Genomic DNA, 16,964 nt, shown 5'->3' on the forward strand with positions numbered 1-16,964 from the left:
AAACACCTTGGTGTGGGAGGGAGTTTAGTTGGATTTCAGGGAAAGCAAAAGAGTTGGGGGAACAGGTGGACCATGAGTGAAAAGACAGTAATAAGCGATGCAGTCAGGAGGGATGACAAAGTATAAATACTGGAAATACTCTGACAGCAGAGACAGTAAGTTTTCCTGACAAATAAGCTCAGAAAGAGAGAAATGAAGATGGCCAGAACTTGAAAATGGTCATCCACTGAGATGGTTCATACCATAACCTGCCTTAAAATATATTTATTTGTGAAAAGTGTTATAGATCTGATTTCAAATTGTTGGCTTGTTCACTTGCTAGATGTCCGACCCTGTAGAAATCACTTCATTTCTTAAGTTTCAGTTTCCTCATCAGTAAAATGGGTTAGAAATGACTACATTCCAAGTATTCTATTAGGGATCAATGGGATAATACCTGCAAAGCATTTCACAAAATGCCTTGTAAATAGTAAGTGCTCATTAAGTGAGCGATGTGCATTACTGTTAGTCTTAGTATAATTTCTGTTTTTATTTCATATGTTTTATGTCTATGACTGGGTTATATTCTTGAAGGAAGTGACTGTCTTAAGTTTTTGTTTTCTGCAGAAATGACCTGCTCTGCTTGTAGAGTTGGTATGTGCTTTCTCCGTGTTCTGATCGCGACCCGGCTGACATAATACAGTGGTTGGGAAACATGTTATCAGAAAGGACAACAGATGCAAATGACTGGCCATTTCATATTTATTTATAAAGATGATGGAAATTGTACACATCTTCCTCATTAGACACACAAGGATTTTCATAAAATCTATCAGCCTTGATAAAAGAATTGTTCAAAAGTGTTCTTGCTTTTAAAGGATCCTGTCTAAGTTTGCTGAAGTCATTTGGCAATCTCTTATTCTCTCCCAAGCTTGTAGCAATTCTCTTCAATTTAGCATCATATGTAAATTTAATAAGCATTCGCTCACGCCCATCATCCAGGTCATTGGGTCATTGATTCTTATTTCCCTTTGTGTTTTTAGAGCAAAGAGACTATCTCAATCCATCTTTTCCAGTCGTTTTATCTATGGACAGTATTTCCTGTTTCCACTGTACTTTAGGAAAAAGCATCTACATTTTCAATTAATATTAAAATGGAAAATTGTCATTTCACTGGAATGTAATTTTTTAATAGACTATCTCTTGCATTTCTCTCTTCCCATTCTAAAAATATGTATGCAATTTTAGGAGTTTATCTTTCTTTAAATCCTGGCTTTGAGACTATCTGTACTGAACATCACTCAGTATTTATTCAAAACCACTCGGTTCTTAAATTCAAATCTACAAAAATTAGTATTTGGTCTATTGGTTTCTAACATTTATTTCTATATAATATTCTCTACCCCATAATACATTTCTATTCAAAAAAGTTATTTAAAGTGTAATGAAATTACTATGCAGGAGGAATAACAAAAAAACAGAAATGGGAATAATTTGAATAATTATTAAGGGAATAATTACAAGACATGATAAGCCAACAAAGCACCGATGCAATAAGAGGTTGATTGTTGGCAGAGGTTAATGTTGTTTAGTAACAGGGATCTTCAGGGAATAGAGCACAGAAAAGGAGTAGCAAAAAGTTTTTATTAAGTACCACATATTACAATACAAAAAATAATAAGTTTTATATACTACAACTCCAGTCATTACAACCTTTTCTAAAATGTCTAGATCTATCATATTATTTTAACCTTTCATACCTCTAGGAATATTCCTTCTAGAATACAATTTTAATTATGTTACTGCACTCCTTGAAACTCTTTGTTGGCTCTTCTCAGCATCCTGGATAAAGATCAAACTTCTTGGTATTGCACAAGAGGTCCTCCAGTTCTTACGGGCTTAACTCCTCAGACTGCCTATTGCCCCAAACACTTACTGTTCTATATCCATGTTGAATTTGATGTTCCACTCAATCAAGGAGCAACAGGGTCTTCCTTTTCTAAACCTCCTTGACAGAATGGTCCTCCTTTGTCTTTTTGTCACTCTGCTCCCCCTTTCCCTGGCAGCTATACATTGTACATATTTTTATCATAACACCTAAAATTCTGAGGTTGACATCCATTACTTTTTCTAGCTATCTTTTTTTTTCCTTTTTTTTTAAAACCCGCCTTCAGGTGATCCCAAGGGCCTATTAATTATGTGATTTATCTCTTATGCCGGAGGATGAGCTCATGACCCATGCTAGCTAGTCAGAATATCTGTAAGGAATTGTTCATCCTTTGGACACAGGGATTGGCCAGTAGTGATCATAGCCCTCTGTGGAAACAGTTATAGATTCTGTTGTGATGAAGGAAGTTTTCTCTTTCTCTGAGATCATTAGGATCACAAAGTTGAAGATTCTACCAGCCCAATTTCTTTGGGGTCACCTAAGAATAATCTAGATAGAGAAAAAGAGCTAAGAAGCTGATAAAAGATAGATTTCTGATGAAATTGTTAAAATATCTGGAGTCAACCATTACTAAAACTACTACTACATCTCAGATTTATCAATTATTCAGTCAACAAATTCCTTTTTATTGCTTAAGATGGTTTGAGTTAGGTGTCCACATTTAAAATAGATATATTGCTACTAATACTCAGTTACTGCACTGACTTACTTATATGCTGTCTTTCCTTTGTGCCTTATCATTATATCCTAGTACTTATTAGCACACAGTCCCTGGAATAGGAGCAGAAGCTTATCAAATTATTCTGAATGAATGCTCCAGCCACACTGGTTGATAAAATATGGTAGTGTTTAATAACAATGGTTCTGGACCTTAAGTTCCTGGGAAACATATTATTGTTAGACACAATATCCTCATCTTTAAAATGAGAACCATTTAAATTACCATACAATAAGGGGGTTATGAGAATTCAATGAGTTAATAAATAGGAAGTTTCGCACAATGCCTGGCACCAAGAAGCATGCATTAACTGTTGATCTTATTTATACCTGTACAATTATCTATATCAACTGTCATACATCCCAGAATCACATGATTTACCCATGCTACCTACAAAGTTAAACTCGTTATTGCATATTATCTACAAACTAACTTATCTAATAGGAAGAGCCTGAGAGAAGCCGAACAGAGACCTAGACTAAGGGACAAGGTGTACATCAAGGCCTAATACAGAGATTCTCAAAATAAAATCCCTGATAATTCAGTCAAATTGCTCTAATCTTTATTTTTCCAAATTTATATTTGAAGATTATTTTTTAGATAGTCCAACAGTACCTGAGCCACTATTTTTCACTAAATTTTTAGATGTTTGATTTGATATGATGTGAGTGAATTCAAACAATGAGGGCTCGTCAAGAAAGCATGATGAATAAGTAGACAGAAAATCAGTAAGGATATAAAAAACTTGAACAACTCTATCAACCATTTTGACCTACTTGAGATTCATAAAATAGTCCAGCCAACAACAGCGGAATACACATTCTTTTGAAGAGCATATGGTACATTTACTAGCAGACATCAAATTCTAAGCCATAAAACAAACCTCAACTCTAAGAAAATTCAAGTCATACAGAATATGTTTAACTGACCACAACAGAATTAAATAAGAGATAAATAACAGAAAAATAATTCTGGAAAATCTTCAAATATTCATAAACTAAATAACACAAGTTAAATAACCCATGGGGCAACTAATAAATCAAATAGGGAATTTAGAAACTATCCTAAAGTGAATGAAAATGAAACCTCAAAGTATCAAAATCTGAGGCATACTTTAGGCAGTACACTTAAGAGGAAATTTATGGAATAAACATCTGAACTCAAAGAAATGTCTCCAAATAATGACCTGAATTTACACCTAAAGAAACCATAAAAAAGACTAAGTTAAATCCAAAGTAAAAAAGAAGAAAATAATAACGATTATAGAGGACATCTATGACACAGAAAGTAAGAGTAAGGGTGCCTGGGTGGCTCAGCTGGTTAAGCGACTGCCTTTGGCTCAGGTCGTGATCCTGGAGTCCTGGGGTCAAGTCTTACATCAGGCTCCCTGCTCAGCAGGGAGTCTGCTTCTCCCTCTGACCTCTCTCCTCTCATTCTCTCTCTCTCTCTCCCTCTCAAATAAAGAAATAAAGTATTAAAAAAAAAAAAGAAAGGAAGAATAAGAATCAATTAGATCAAAGGCCTGAGTTCAGAAAATAAAGTGTATAAACTTCTAGCTACATAAAGACAAGACAAAAATTAACAATATCCGGAGTTAAAGAGGTGACATTATTAGCGATTCTGTGGTTATTAAACTGATAAGAGAATTATCACGTACAACTTGATGCCAATAAATTAAACTTCTTAGATGAAATGAGCCAAATCCTAGAAAAGATACAAACTACAAAGCTTATTCAAGAAGCTTAAATAACCTGAATAACCTGCTAATATTTTCAAAATTAAGTTACTAGTTAAAAATCTTCCCATGAAGGAATTCCAGGCTGTATTGGTTAAATTGCTATACTGGTAAATACTACCACATATTTAACAACAACAAAAGAACATAAATTGTACATAAATTCTTCCAGAAAACTGAACAAAAAAAGTAAAAGTTTCTGTGAGGCTAGCATTATAGTGATAACAAAACCAGAAAAAGATGTTATAAGAAAACAAAACTACAGACTGATACCCCTCAACATAGATGCAAAATTTCTAAATTATGAAATAATTCACTATTATAAAAATAAGGGTCAGATCACGAAGTGGGGAAAATATTATTTGCATATCATATATCCGATGAAGAATCTGTATTCAGAGTATATGAAGAATCTGTGTGTCAAGCGTCCCACTCTTAATTTTGGCTTAGGTCATGATATCAGTGTCTTGAGACTGAGCCCCACAGTGGCCTCCACACTCAGCGCAGAGTCTGCTTGTCCCTCTCTCTCAAATAAATAAATAAAACTTTTTAAAAAAGAAGCTCAGTAATAAAATAATCAAATTAAAAAAAAATGGGTGAAGGATTTGAACTGACTCTTCCATAATGTAGATACATGAGGGAAAATATGCAAGTGAAGTACAGGTCCATATCACTAGTTGTTACGGAAATGTAACATAAAACTACAGTGAGATACCATTACAATATCTAAAATTGGGGGGTGCCTGGGTGGCTCAGTCATTTAAACGTCTGCCTTCAGCTCAGGTTATGATCTTGGGGTCACAGTATTGAGCACCATGCTGGACCCCCTGTACAGCAAGGAGTCTGTTTCTCCTGCCCCTCAAACCCCTGGCTCATGTTCTCTCTCTCTCTCTCTCTCTCAAATAAATAAAATGTGTTTATTTATAATTTATATATTATATATTATATTATATTATATTATATCATATATTATATATTTTTAAATATCTAAAATTAAGAGAACTGATTATAACATGTTTATGCTGGTGAAGATGTGGAGAAAGTGGAACTTTGATACAGGTTCAGCAGGAATCTACCATGGTACAATGGTACAACTACAGTGGAAAACAGATCATCAGTCTTAAAACATTGAACATACCTATCATATCATCTGGACATTCCACTTCCAGGTATTTACCCAAGAGAAATAAAAGTAAATATACATACAAAGAGCTGCATACAAATGTTCATAGCAGCTTTATTTGAAACAGATAAAAACTAGAAACAACTCAAATATCCAGGAGAATGTAGAAATTGTATTATATCCATATATTCTGCAACATGAATGTATCTCAGAATCATTATGTTGAGTGAAAGAGAGCAGACAAAAACAGTACATGTGTATGATTTCATTTATATAAAACTCTAGAAAATGCATTTAATTGATAGTGACAAAGTTTATCAATGGAGGAAACAGTAATAATGGGAAAGTGATTATAAAGAGGCATGAGAAAACTTTTGATAGATATGATCATTAACTGGATCATGGTGATGATTTCACTGTGTATACGTTTGTCAGACTATATCAAACTGTACCTTTTAAACATGTACAATTTACTGTATTTTAATTATATCTCAGTATAGCTGTTAAAATTTCTTTCTTGTAAAATCTTCTTTGAAAAATCCAGTAGATCTATCATCACTTGAAAACACACAGGAAGGACAGTATTTTAGTGGTACTTAAAGCATACAGTGGTACTTAAAGATACATAGATATGAAGACAAGCCCCTAGCTAACATCATACAAAGTGGTGAAAGTTAAAATCCTTTCCTCTAAGATCAGGAATGATAAGGATGCCCACTGTCATCATTTCTATTCAACACAGTACTAGAAATCCTAGCCAAACCAACCAGGCAAGAACAAGAAATAAAATGTATCCAAGTCAAAAAGAAAGAAGTAAAATTATCTCTTTGTGTAGATGATATAGAAAACCCTAAAGACTCCACCAAAAGTGCAACTAATACATTAATTAAGTAAAATTACAAGATACAAATTCAACATACAGAAATCAATCATGTTTCTATACACTAACAATGAACTATCTAAAAGAGAAATTTAAAAATCAATCCCATTTACAATAACATCAAAGGCAAATAATACTTAGTGATACATTTAACCAAGGAGATGAAAGACTTCTACACTGAGACCATAAGACATTTATGAAAGAGACTGACAAAGACACAAGTAAATGCAAAAATAGCTTATGATCTTGGATGGGAAGGATTAATACTGTGAAATCTCTATACAAACCAAAGTGATCAAAAGATTCGATACAATCCGTATCAAAATTCCAATGGCTTTTTCAGATATCTATATTTCTATATATCAAGAATATATATCGAGAGAGAGAAAGAGAAAGATCTCCATATCCTAAAGACCTCAAATAGCCAAAATAACCCTGAAAAAAAGAATTAAGCTGAAATAAACAAAGACTACATCACTAATCATCAGGGAAATGCATACCAAACCCACAATGAGATATTATTACATAACTGTTAGAATGGCTACTAACAAAAACACAAGAGATGGGGGTACCTTGCTGGCTCAGTCAGTAAAGCATGCGAGTGACTCTTGCTCTTGCAATTGTGGGTTCAAGCCCTATGCCTGAATTGCACTACTGGGTATTTATCCAAAGGATACAAACATAGTAATTTGAAGGGGCACCCCACCACAATGTTGAGAGCAGCACTATCAATAATAGCTAAAATATGGAATAGAGCCCAGATGACTATCGACTGATGAATGGATAAAGAAGATGTGATATTATAAATACAATGGAATATTACTCAGCCATCAAAAGGTATGAAATCTTGTCATTTGCAATCATGTGGATGGAACTAGAGGATATTATGCTAAGTGAAATAAGTTAGAGAAAGACACATACCATACGATTTTACTCATATGTGGAACTTAAGAAACAAAACAGATGAACATAGGGAAAGGGAAGGAAAAATAAGATGAAAATAGAGAAGGAGGCAAACCATAAGAGACACTGAAAACAAACTGAGGGTTGCTGGAGGGGAGGTGGTTGGGGGAAGAGGTAACTGGTGATGGGCATTAAGGAGGGCATTTGATATAATAAGCGCTGAGGGTTATATGTAACTAATGAATCATTAAATTCTACCCCCAAAACTCATAAAAGTATGTACTAACTACACCAAATTCAAATAAAGTGTTTTAAAAATATATAGTAAAAAAACCTCATTTATAAAAAATATATATTTTAAATTTTGATATTTTATATAAATATAATAACATATATTTTAAATATGATTCAATACTTCCACTTATTTTTCTAAAACATCAGAAACCCCTTTATAGCCAATGCAAAGATCCATGATTTGAAAAGGTATTTTCTAACACAATTTATATCCTTACATAGTATAACATATAATATTAACTCATAGTCATTGAGATAGTCATTTCATGAGTACAAAACCAAAATCTAAATTAGTGTACCTTATTTCACCTCTAATTGTAAATAGGAATATATCAGGAAAAATGTTAGAAACAGTTTTAATCAATTAAAAACTTAATCAATAAAGTACATGGAAATCCCAGTAAATGCAATTCGATCTACGCCAAAGGTGAACGAGACTTTAACACTATTTTCACAATTCCCAAGTAGCTGTAAGTATTAAACAAAGAGATATACATATTTATGTTAAATGAGAACAACAAAGGGATAGAGACAGGAAACATCTTAATCCACGTAACAATGGGGAAAAGTTCAGAGTGGGTCTTATTTCTGTGTCTCGTCATTGGTCCAAAATCTTTGTCAGTCAAAGTCTAGTCTTTAAAATTTCACTGATCATGATTACTATCCAAGAAAGATGTTTAATCTCCTAAATGTCCCTTAAATAATATTTATAAAATACATATGTCACTGCCTACATCCATTTGTACCAGCCAAGCAAAACAAGTTAAGTATTTAAGGGGCATTGAAGACAAATAATCTGTCACTGTTTAGGTCAGCTCTCTTATTAATAATAATAAAAACTGACATTGACACAACACCATTTGTACAGCAATTTCATATCAAGGCTCCAAACATTTATTCATTAATACTTCCAACATTTCTATGCATTATTTGGCAAACATTCATCTCCATCTTGCTGATTTATAAAGCAAAAAGCCCTAACTCATAAAATGACATGAACCTTGTGACTCTATATTTTCTAACTCAGTCCATTTCTATCAGCAGGATGGAGAGACTATATCTCGCATGAAATAGCTGGGCCGCCCTGGGATAGTGAAATATCCAGTTGGCGCTTGGGTCTTATCTATTCCCACCTTTTTATAGGCGATCCAGTCAAACACCCGGTCAATGTCTGTGGCCCGCAGCACTTCCTGTGATACTGGGTGGGAACTGGCCAAGCCGTCAAGCAGCATCACTTCATGCAGAACATCCGTCAGAAACCTCTGTTTTTCCTGCAATACAGTAGACGGGGCAATATCATAGGTGGTTCGTCATAACCATAACAGAATGAGTGTTACTTCATTAACGATGCTTGTCAGTGGAGACTGAACTCCCAAGGAGAGTCCAGTAAATAAAATGCCTCTAAGTTACTCTGAAATGAAGGTGGTTGATTTGAGTGCAACACGAAACAAAATCAACAGGCTACAATGGGCCTTAAATAAACATGAAAACAGTGGACGGTGCTTTAACAGCGGTTAGAGCAAATTCAGACAGTGGGGACGTATGTGAAGCGACTAAGCTTGTTTGTGTGTTCTACAGGATCTAGCCCACAGTTCCAGTGCCAAATAACCTTTTTCGTTAAGTTCAACATAGGAATAAGAACTAAATTTCCGGGTTCCAGTGCCATTTTGCTATTTATACCATTTACGGGTAGTACCACTTCAACACTGCATCCTCTCTCTCGCTAATCTGTCCACTTTTCCTCTGTCCTCCCCCCACATTATTTTCTCTCTAGTACACACACACACACACCATTTATCTTCTTAAAGAACCTCAAGAGACCCCAACAAATAGCAAAAGGCAAATTGACATAAAACTGTAATATCTGTGGATATATGTGTGACTTCAGGATAACGAACATAAAGTAGAGATCAACAGGTATTAATGACCCATTACCATAAAGTTGTGAAAACAAAGGAAATCCTCAGATGTCTATTCTGTGTGATGTTCAGACCTTTGTATTTGCTCTGATAAAAGCTGATTTGTTAAGTTAGAAACAAACTGAAAAGAAAAAGCACTTTTCTGTCGTTTTAAGAACCTGCTTTAAAGAAACAGCTAGGGTTTTGTTAACAAAAATGCTAGCAGATCTTAGTCCTCTGGCCTCCCGCCTTCATTGAGGGAGGAAGGAGAGAGAAAAGAAGTTGCAAGAGATAAGGAGGGCTAAATAGCCCCTAGGTAGTTCAGACTGGAGGAGTATCATTACCGAGATTAAAGACTGCAACACTTAAATTGCTAGAGCTAATTTTGAGCTCACTCCTGCAGCCTTCTAGTTCTGAGCCAGCAGATAAACAGCGTGTTATTTCTGAGTGAGTTGTAATTTCAAGCTGGGAGTACACCAATCCTGGATTTTTACAAAAATGGAAATGGAGAATAAATATGCTAAAAAAGGAATAGTTAACTAGCCATTATATATGTGTGTTCTTTAAATCTGGCTTTAGAGAGGCATCTTACTTCATCACCATTTGTTCAATGATTTAGTATGTTTAATCAATAATTTAATTAGTTCTCCAGCCAACTGTATACTATCATGTTTATTTCTAATAGCATATTTTTATACTCTGTGGACTACAGATCTAATTTCTTCAGTCCTTTCTTGGTCTGAGAGTTTCACACCAATGGTCCCACTGAACTGGGACTGAACTGGTCCCAGGAGTCTGCTTCAGACCCTAAGAGCCATGATGAGAAGTTCAAACTTAACAACAAATTGACAAATATGACATAAACTAATACTGTATTTCTTCTCAAATTAAGTTCCAAATTCAAGACAAATTAAGGAGAGTGAGATTGGACCTTGGAATTTAAAATTTTAATAAGGTCACCTGGGTGGCTTACTGGGTTAAAGCCTCTGCCTTTGGCTGAGGTCATGATCTCAGGGTCTTGGGATCAAGCCCCGGAATCAGGCTTCCTGTTCAGTGGGGAGCCTGCTTCCTCCTCTCTCCCTCTCTGCCTGCCTCTCTGCCTACTTGTGATCACTGTCTGTCAAATAAATAAATAAATAAAATCTTTTTAAAAAATGAAATTTTAAGAATAAAAAGACAGATGGCTTAGATTAAGAGAATAAGAGAAAATTGTGTATTTCCAAAATACACATGTTAATGTTACTCTTAAGCAGGTATGCAATCTTGTTGCTCATTCAATTTAAAATGCACATTACAACTATTTGATATTGAATTTAATGGGTAGGAACTTGGAATATATCATCATACTTCAACTTGATCAATGAACACTTTTATTTACACAAAATACAAATTAAAGATGTGGTTTTCATTCCAAAGAAAAAATAATATTTAATTCTTTAAATATTGCCCACTCCACTATGTAACTCAAACGTCTGATTGAAACCACAGTGCAAACTGAACTTAAAATGCTATTTTATTCAAATCTTAATTTTTAATATTTAGCACCAATAAGTGTATATTGATCAATATGAAAATTTAGTGCATGTATCTTGTTTTGCTAACAATGTGATTTTTAAATGCTATAAAGTGAATGGCTAAGTAATTACAAAAGTGAAACTTAAAGTAAATGTCTTAAAATGAAATTCTCTTGTTTAAGAAAATATAAGTTATACGTGATATGTTGCTTCATGCTTCTGAAGGAAAACAAAAACAAACCTTTGCCTCATCAGTAGAATTTCAAGAAACTGCTTAAATTTAGTAATGTTGAGTCATTAGCAAAAGATTCATTTTCTACATTTTTTGAGAAAATGACATTGTTTAATTGAGGGGGGAAAAAGGCATTAAAAGAGAAGAGGAAAAAAAGAAGAAAAGAAAAGCCTGGCAGAAGAACACTTACAAAATTCAGAAGAGAGAACACTTTAAATTAAGGAAGAAAAAAAGAAAATTCTAGCCAGAGGCAAACCCAATTTAGCAAAACTACAAAGAGTTTCCAGGAGGGAAGCTGCTAATTTTTTATAAAAACTGTGTCACTATAAAACTTAAAAAAAAAAAAAAAAAAAATCTTAGCTTGTCCATCGCCTGCTGGGGCCCTTCCCCACCTTCCTCCACAACTACAATAATAGTAACAGCAACAATTACAAAGTATTGATTAATTGCCTACTGTGAATCTGAGACCGAGAAAGTTTCAAAATAAAGTTCAAGATATCCTGGCTCTAATGTGAGGTAAGAGATCAAACAAAATAGTTGGATACAGTGAACAAAATAATGGTTTTCTCTTACACACTAGAAATGCCATAGGAAATCTGAAGGGGGGAGAAAATCTGTAAAATAGAATTATTTATACAAAGTTTAATGAAAGAAATAGAATTTGTTCTGATGCTTGAAGGAACTTTAAAGTTGTGTGTGTGTGTGTGTGTGTGTGTAATAATATATTTATGGTGCATATCTAACAGTTTTATTCTAGCTCATATTTTAAGGTCACCATGATAAGCTATTCTACCAGTTTCAAAAAGCAGCACAATAAGGTAAATGTGGAACTTTAAAATTTGTTTAAGTTTAATGCTAATAGTAAGAATAAATCCTACCACTCTAACATAGACCCTTCTTGGAGTTGTTGCATCTGTGTCTACATTTAAACTATTCAAATAATACAGAATATATCATTCTGTATTGAACTATTTTTAAAAATAAATTATATTTGAATTTTTGGAGAATAGTGAAAAAACTTTTTAGCTAGGTAAAGAAAGTATGAATAAATTCGGAGTTGAGAATAACACATGGAAAAAAAAGAAAGGCTCCCTTATTCTTTTTTTTAATTCGTTTATTTAACCAATATGTATTAAATTCCTCCTCTGTGCCAGATACTGTGCTGTGTCTGGGGAGGAAATATATGACAGAGACTTAGATCCTAACCGTAAAGAACTCAAAAGCATAAGAGAAAGACCGATAAAGAGCTAACTGTATTATAATATGATGGATGTTATAAAACACAAAGGATGAAATGATTAATTAGTTCAGAAAAGGCTTCACAGGGGAAGTGACATTAAAGCGGGTTGTTGAAGGATGAAGGGTTACTTAGATGAATGGGGGAAGCAGCTTTTTTAAAAGGGACAACTCCAGGCAGAGAAAACATGGAAAAAAAAAAAAAAAAAAAAAAACCTCCTCTGTGTGAGTCCTCCGTTACCAGGTGGAAGAGTCTGGTCCTAATAAATAGGCAGTAGCAGGCATAATGACATAATAAAAGTAATGTCGTAGGAAAATTAACTTATCTGTGGTATACAGGGAGGCTTGATGTATGCAGAGACGGGAGGCAGAAAGTGGCTGTTGTGCTCAGAGGGGAGGCGGCGATGATGTATTAGAACAAGGCGCTGGTGAAGGACCCCTGTACCTGAGAGATATTTTGAATGAAAATTCCACCAACACAGATACCTCGATGCCCTGGTCCTCTTAGTGGATGATGGAGAGAAAGTATTAAGAGATGACTTGACAGAATTTTTTTAAAGAGTTGGGGGGAAGCTCCTGAAAGAAATGGGAGTCGTGGAAAAAAGTTTGCTTTGGAGGGCCAACTGAAGAAGACCACTTCTAGACATGGTGCTGGAAGGTGACAGTAAACATCTACAAAGCAACACGCTACAAGTACCTGGCGGAAAGGAAAGGCCAGCCTCCAAGGAGCATGCGCTAAACAACTTTTGGCAGTAAATTGTAGTCCGTTTAAAAATATAAATAAAATCTCAGAATCGAGTCTTTTTTATTATTTCTTACAATATTAACCTTTCCTGGACTGGAGTCTAGTAATACATGTAAAGGGAGTTATTAAGAATTCTTACCGCAGTGTTAGACACACTTGACAAATTACTTTCCTTAACACTTCAAAATGGCTTCTGCCTGGACATGTCAGACTCTAATCCAGCCACAGGTTTGGGGGTGCAGGGATGCGCATAGGAAAACAGGAGATACTACTGAAAGGTGGGGTGGGTGTCACCAAGTTTCTACAAGACGTCTGAGCAGTTTTAGTGAAGAACAATACAAGGCAGTCACTTTGACTCCATCACCAGCAAAGAAAGAAAAAAACAGAGACTAATCTGAATCAAGATCAAAGAAAGTCAGATACATCAAACCAGACGAAGGTGACAGCCAAGCCTCAGCCAGTTCAAGTTGTGGTGAGGTGCTCATAGGCATGAAAAGAGCAGAAAAAAAACAATTCTCAGGGCAGCAGCGGGTTACATCAGAGCAGCCACGAGGACCCAATTTTCTAGGAGGATGGATGTGAACGCAAATGGCTCTTTGGTATTCCTGGGAGAAGAGGCAGGCTCACGCCTGTGAAGTTGATGAAAGTGCCCTACATGCCAAGGAAAGTATCTGCCATTCATGAGCTGTGTGACCTTGAGCAAGTTACTCAGTATTTTTAGACTTCACCTTCATTTGTAAACATAGGTGGTTGTGAAGATTAAATAAGAGAATTTGTTCTACAAATATTTATTGAGCACCTGCTATATCCCAGATGGTATGCCTGGTTCTGGAGATAAAAAAGATACAAAGACATGGACTCGACCTTCAAAGATTTTATAGTAGTAAAAGGAGAGATAACGATGAAAACAAATATTACAAAACCACCTGCTGTATATAAAAGTGGGAGTAGGTTCAGGAGACAGTGTGCCTCCACACCTAAGGCTGAGATTTGTTCTGCCTGGGGGATGGCAGGAACAGCCTCTGACAGTGTTGAATCTTTAAGGACTATTTGAGTTTTCTAGACAGATACAGCGGGAAAGGGCATTTGGAACAGACGGGATATCTTGGAAAAGTCATGAGATTTAATGGCTTGTTTGGGAGACTACCAAGTTTTGCGTGCCAGACGGCCAGGAGTAAAATGGGGTAAATGATTATCACATAGAGATAGAGAAGAACAGAATCATCAAGGATCCTCCACGGCAAGTGAGGAAGCTAGAATTAAGAAGTGACATCACCAGACCTACATTTAGAGAGATTATGAATGAACAGTGGAAAATGGACTAGGATGCAGAGCAACCAGAAACAGAGGACAAAATTGTATAATCGTGTGCAAAGAATACACAGTATGGACATTATCTTTGTGCTCACCAGACACTGTAATAATTATTTCTCTAAAACATAGTTCAACTTTGTGATGATCACTGGTGATCAGTAAGATATTTATTTTGGAATTCTAAGATGTATGAATTAAATGCAGATTTAGACATAAATACAGACAAAGACCCATATAGATACGTATGTAGATACATATACAGATAGCCAAATAGACACAAGTATTTCCTCTTTCAGTATTTTCATTTGTTTAAAGCAGTGTCTTATTGAAATATTTAATGTTCACAATGTCCTGTTGGATATAGATATATATGGATATAGGTATGATATGGATATAGGTACTTTCCTAATCCATGGAGCAAATCAGTAAGGGTATCTGACATTAAATATTTGAACAATGCAATCTTATTCTATACATGTTTATAGATTGCTTTGTACATGTGACATCCTTTAGAAGCTGGGGAAACAAACACAGCTGGGACCCAAGCAACTCCCATTATGATAAGGAGACAGGTACGCATACAAATCGTTAGTGCCATCTGATGGGTGAAGCATTAGCGGCATAAATAAAGTACTATGGGAGTGGAGAATAGAGGGAAGGTTATGGGTAGAAATGCTTTCAGCATCTATGACCAAGTCCATTCAATCTCAATTGATCTGTCAATACAAAGAAAAAAAGACATAATATGTTATTTATGTTTTACCCCCCTGAAATCTATTCTACCATGAGATAAAGATCTTTAAGATTTCACAGCGTCAACAAAATGCCGCATAAAGCATTACTAATCTGAGCCCCTTTCTACGCAAGACGAGAACAAGTGATAGAGCTTTGTTTGCATAGTCCCGGTTTTTCAGTCTTGTTCTCTGCGACTTATTCAAACCATGACAAGGGTTAAAGCAGAGGAATACAAGCAAGAATTCAAAAAAGAAAAGCAAATATATGGAGGAAAAATATTAATCAGGTTTTATTTATGTTGATATGGTATCTCTGTAACTCTGCAATTATTATCTTTGTAAACAAATAACACCATGCCATACTTGTAAAAATTACAAATTATTTGGATTCCGAGTTTCCTAAAATATTAAAAGAATTTTACTCTGCAGTTTTATATTGTCGTCCTACTTTTACAAAGTTCTAAAATGTCCAAAAGTATTTCAAATTTTATTCAGTTGAAAGTTAGCTAGATGTGCTTGTGAAATACTATGTCATTATTTAGCTGATTAGTTAACATTTTATAGACAGCTAAATCATATGGATGGATGAAATAAAACTAAAGAGCTAGTGAAAATAAATGGTGCTTCCCTATAGCAATGTATCTTAAAAATTAGCATTTTAAAATCTCATGTTTAAAATACACATGCCCAAGATGTTAATAATCATTTTCATGGGCAGTTTGTTAAAGCGCTCCATCTATATTAAAATCAAACTTGTGTAAATACACATATATAGTAGCCATTGAAGAATAATTTTTAAAATATCACCATTAACGCCTACAATGAAACAAGCACTGTACTGAAAATTTTACTACTATATTTGTTTGTATAACCTTTAACAGAAAATGATACATAAACACAATAATCCAGGCAGATCTCTAGTGATATCCCATTATTCTGGGATTTCACACAAGCTTTACAGTAAGTAACTAAAATGAGTTCTATATGTTCTTATTTCTTTTAACTATCAACCACATCTCAACCCCTGCCAAGCCACAAATTTCTAAGATGCCTTATTCAATGCATAAACTAAAAAAGCAATTAAATTTCTATAAGCCTACCTCAGATGACTTTGTAAGCCTCTCGTAACCCCAAATAACCCCCTGTACAGTTCTCTATGAACGGCTATATTCTCAAATGTGACTAACACAGAGAAAGTGGGTTAAATTGTCTCTCCCATGACGATATCCTTCAGCCGTCTTGTTTTGTTTGTAACACACAAGTTAAATATGTCACGTCTCATATTATCTAAAATGTGGCACAGCTAAGAGAAAATACTAAGATGGAAAACAAAAAGTATTTCATTATATACAACTAAATTATGAACCTTCTTCAGACTTACTCAAGAACCTGAAAAGTATAGCAGTATTGTATTCATAGGGCAGACGTTATCATCAATTAGTCACTCATGTTTTCATTAATTATGATAATCCTGGGTCTTATGGAACAATCATGAATGTGCTTCAAATAATGCCAATCACAGTAATAATTAAGAACAGGTTGTCTAATTACATAGCTCATTCTGATTCTAGCAGCCCAAAACATCACTGTGAATAATAACCATATGCCATAAGCTTTCATATAACGCTCTTAAAATGTTCATATCATTTAGCTTCCCTTTACTTTTTAGGGTTTCTTGACACCTTTCCCTCATTTTTCCTTCAAACACTTA

At 34.7% G+C, this 16,964-nt stretch overlaps 1 protein-coding gene across 1 annotated transcript in view; it reads right to left on the minus strand.

Annotated features, from left to right (window-relative positions):
• Nucleotides 1-16,964, minus strand: part of TRHDE (thyrotropin releasing hormone degrading enzyme) — a 389,311-nt gene that overhangs the window by 158,403 nt on the left and 213,944 nt on the right. Inside the window, exon 6 of the mRNA XM_032347011.1 lies at nucleotides 8,714-8,851. Coding sequence (XP_032202902.1) covers nucleotides 8,714-8,851 — 138 coding nt within the window. The remainder of the gene's footprint in view (nucleotides 1-8,713; nucleotides 8,852-16,964) is intronic.

This window comes from Mustela erminea, chromosome 6 (assembly GCF_009829155.1).
Source record: "Mustela erminea isolate mMusErm1 chromosome 6, mMusErm1.Pri, whole genome shotgun sequence".
Lineage (NCBI taxonomy): Eukaryota > Metazoa > Chordata > Mammalia > Carnivora > Mustelidae > Mustela > Mustela erminea.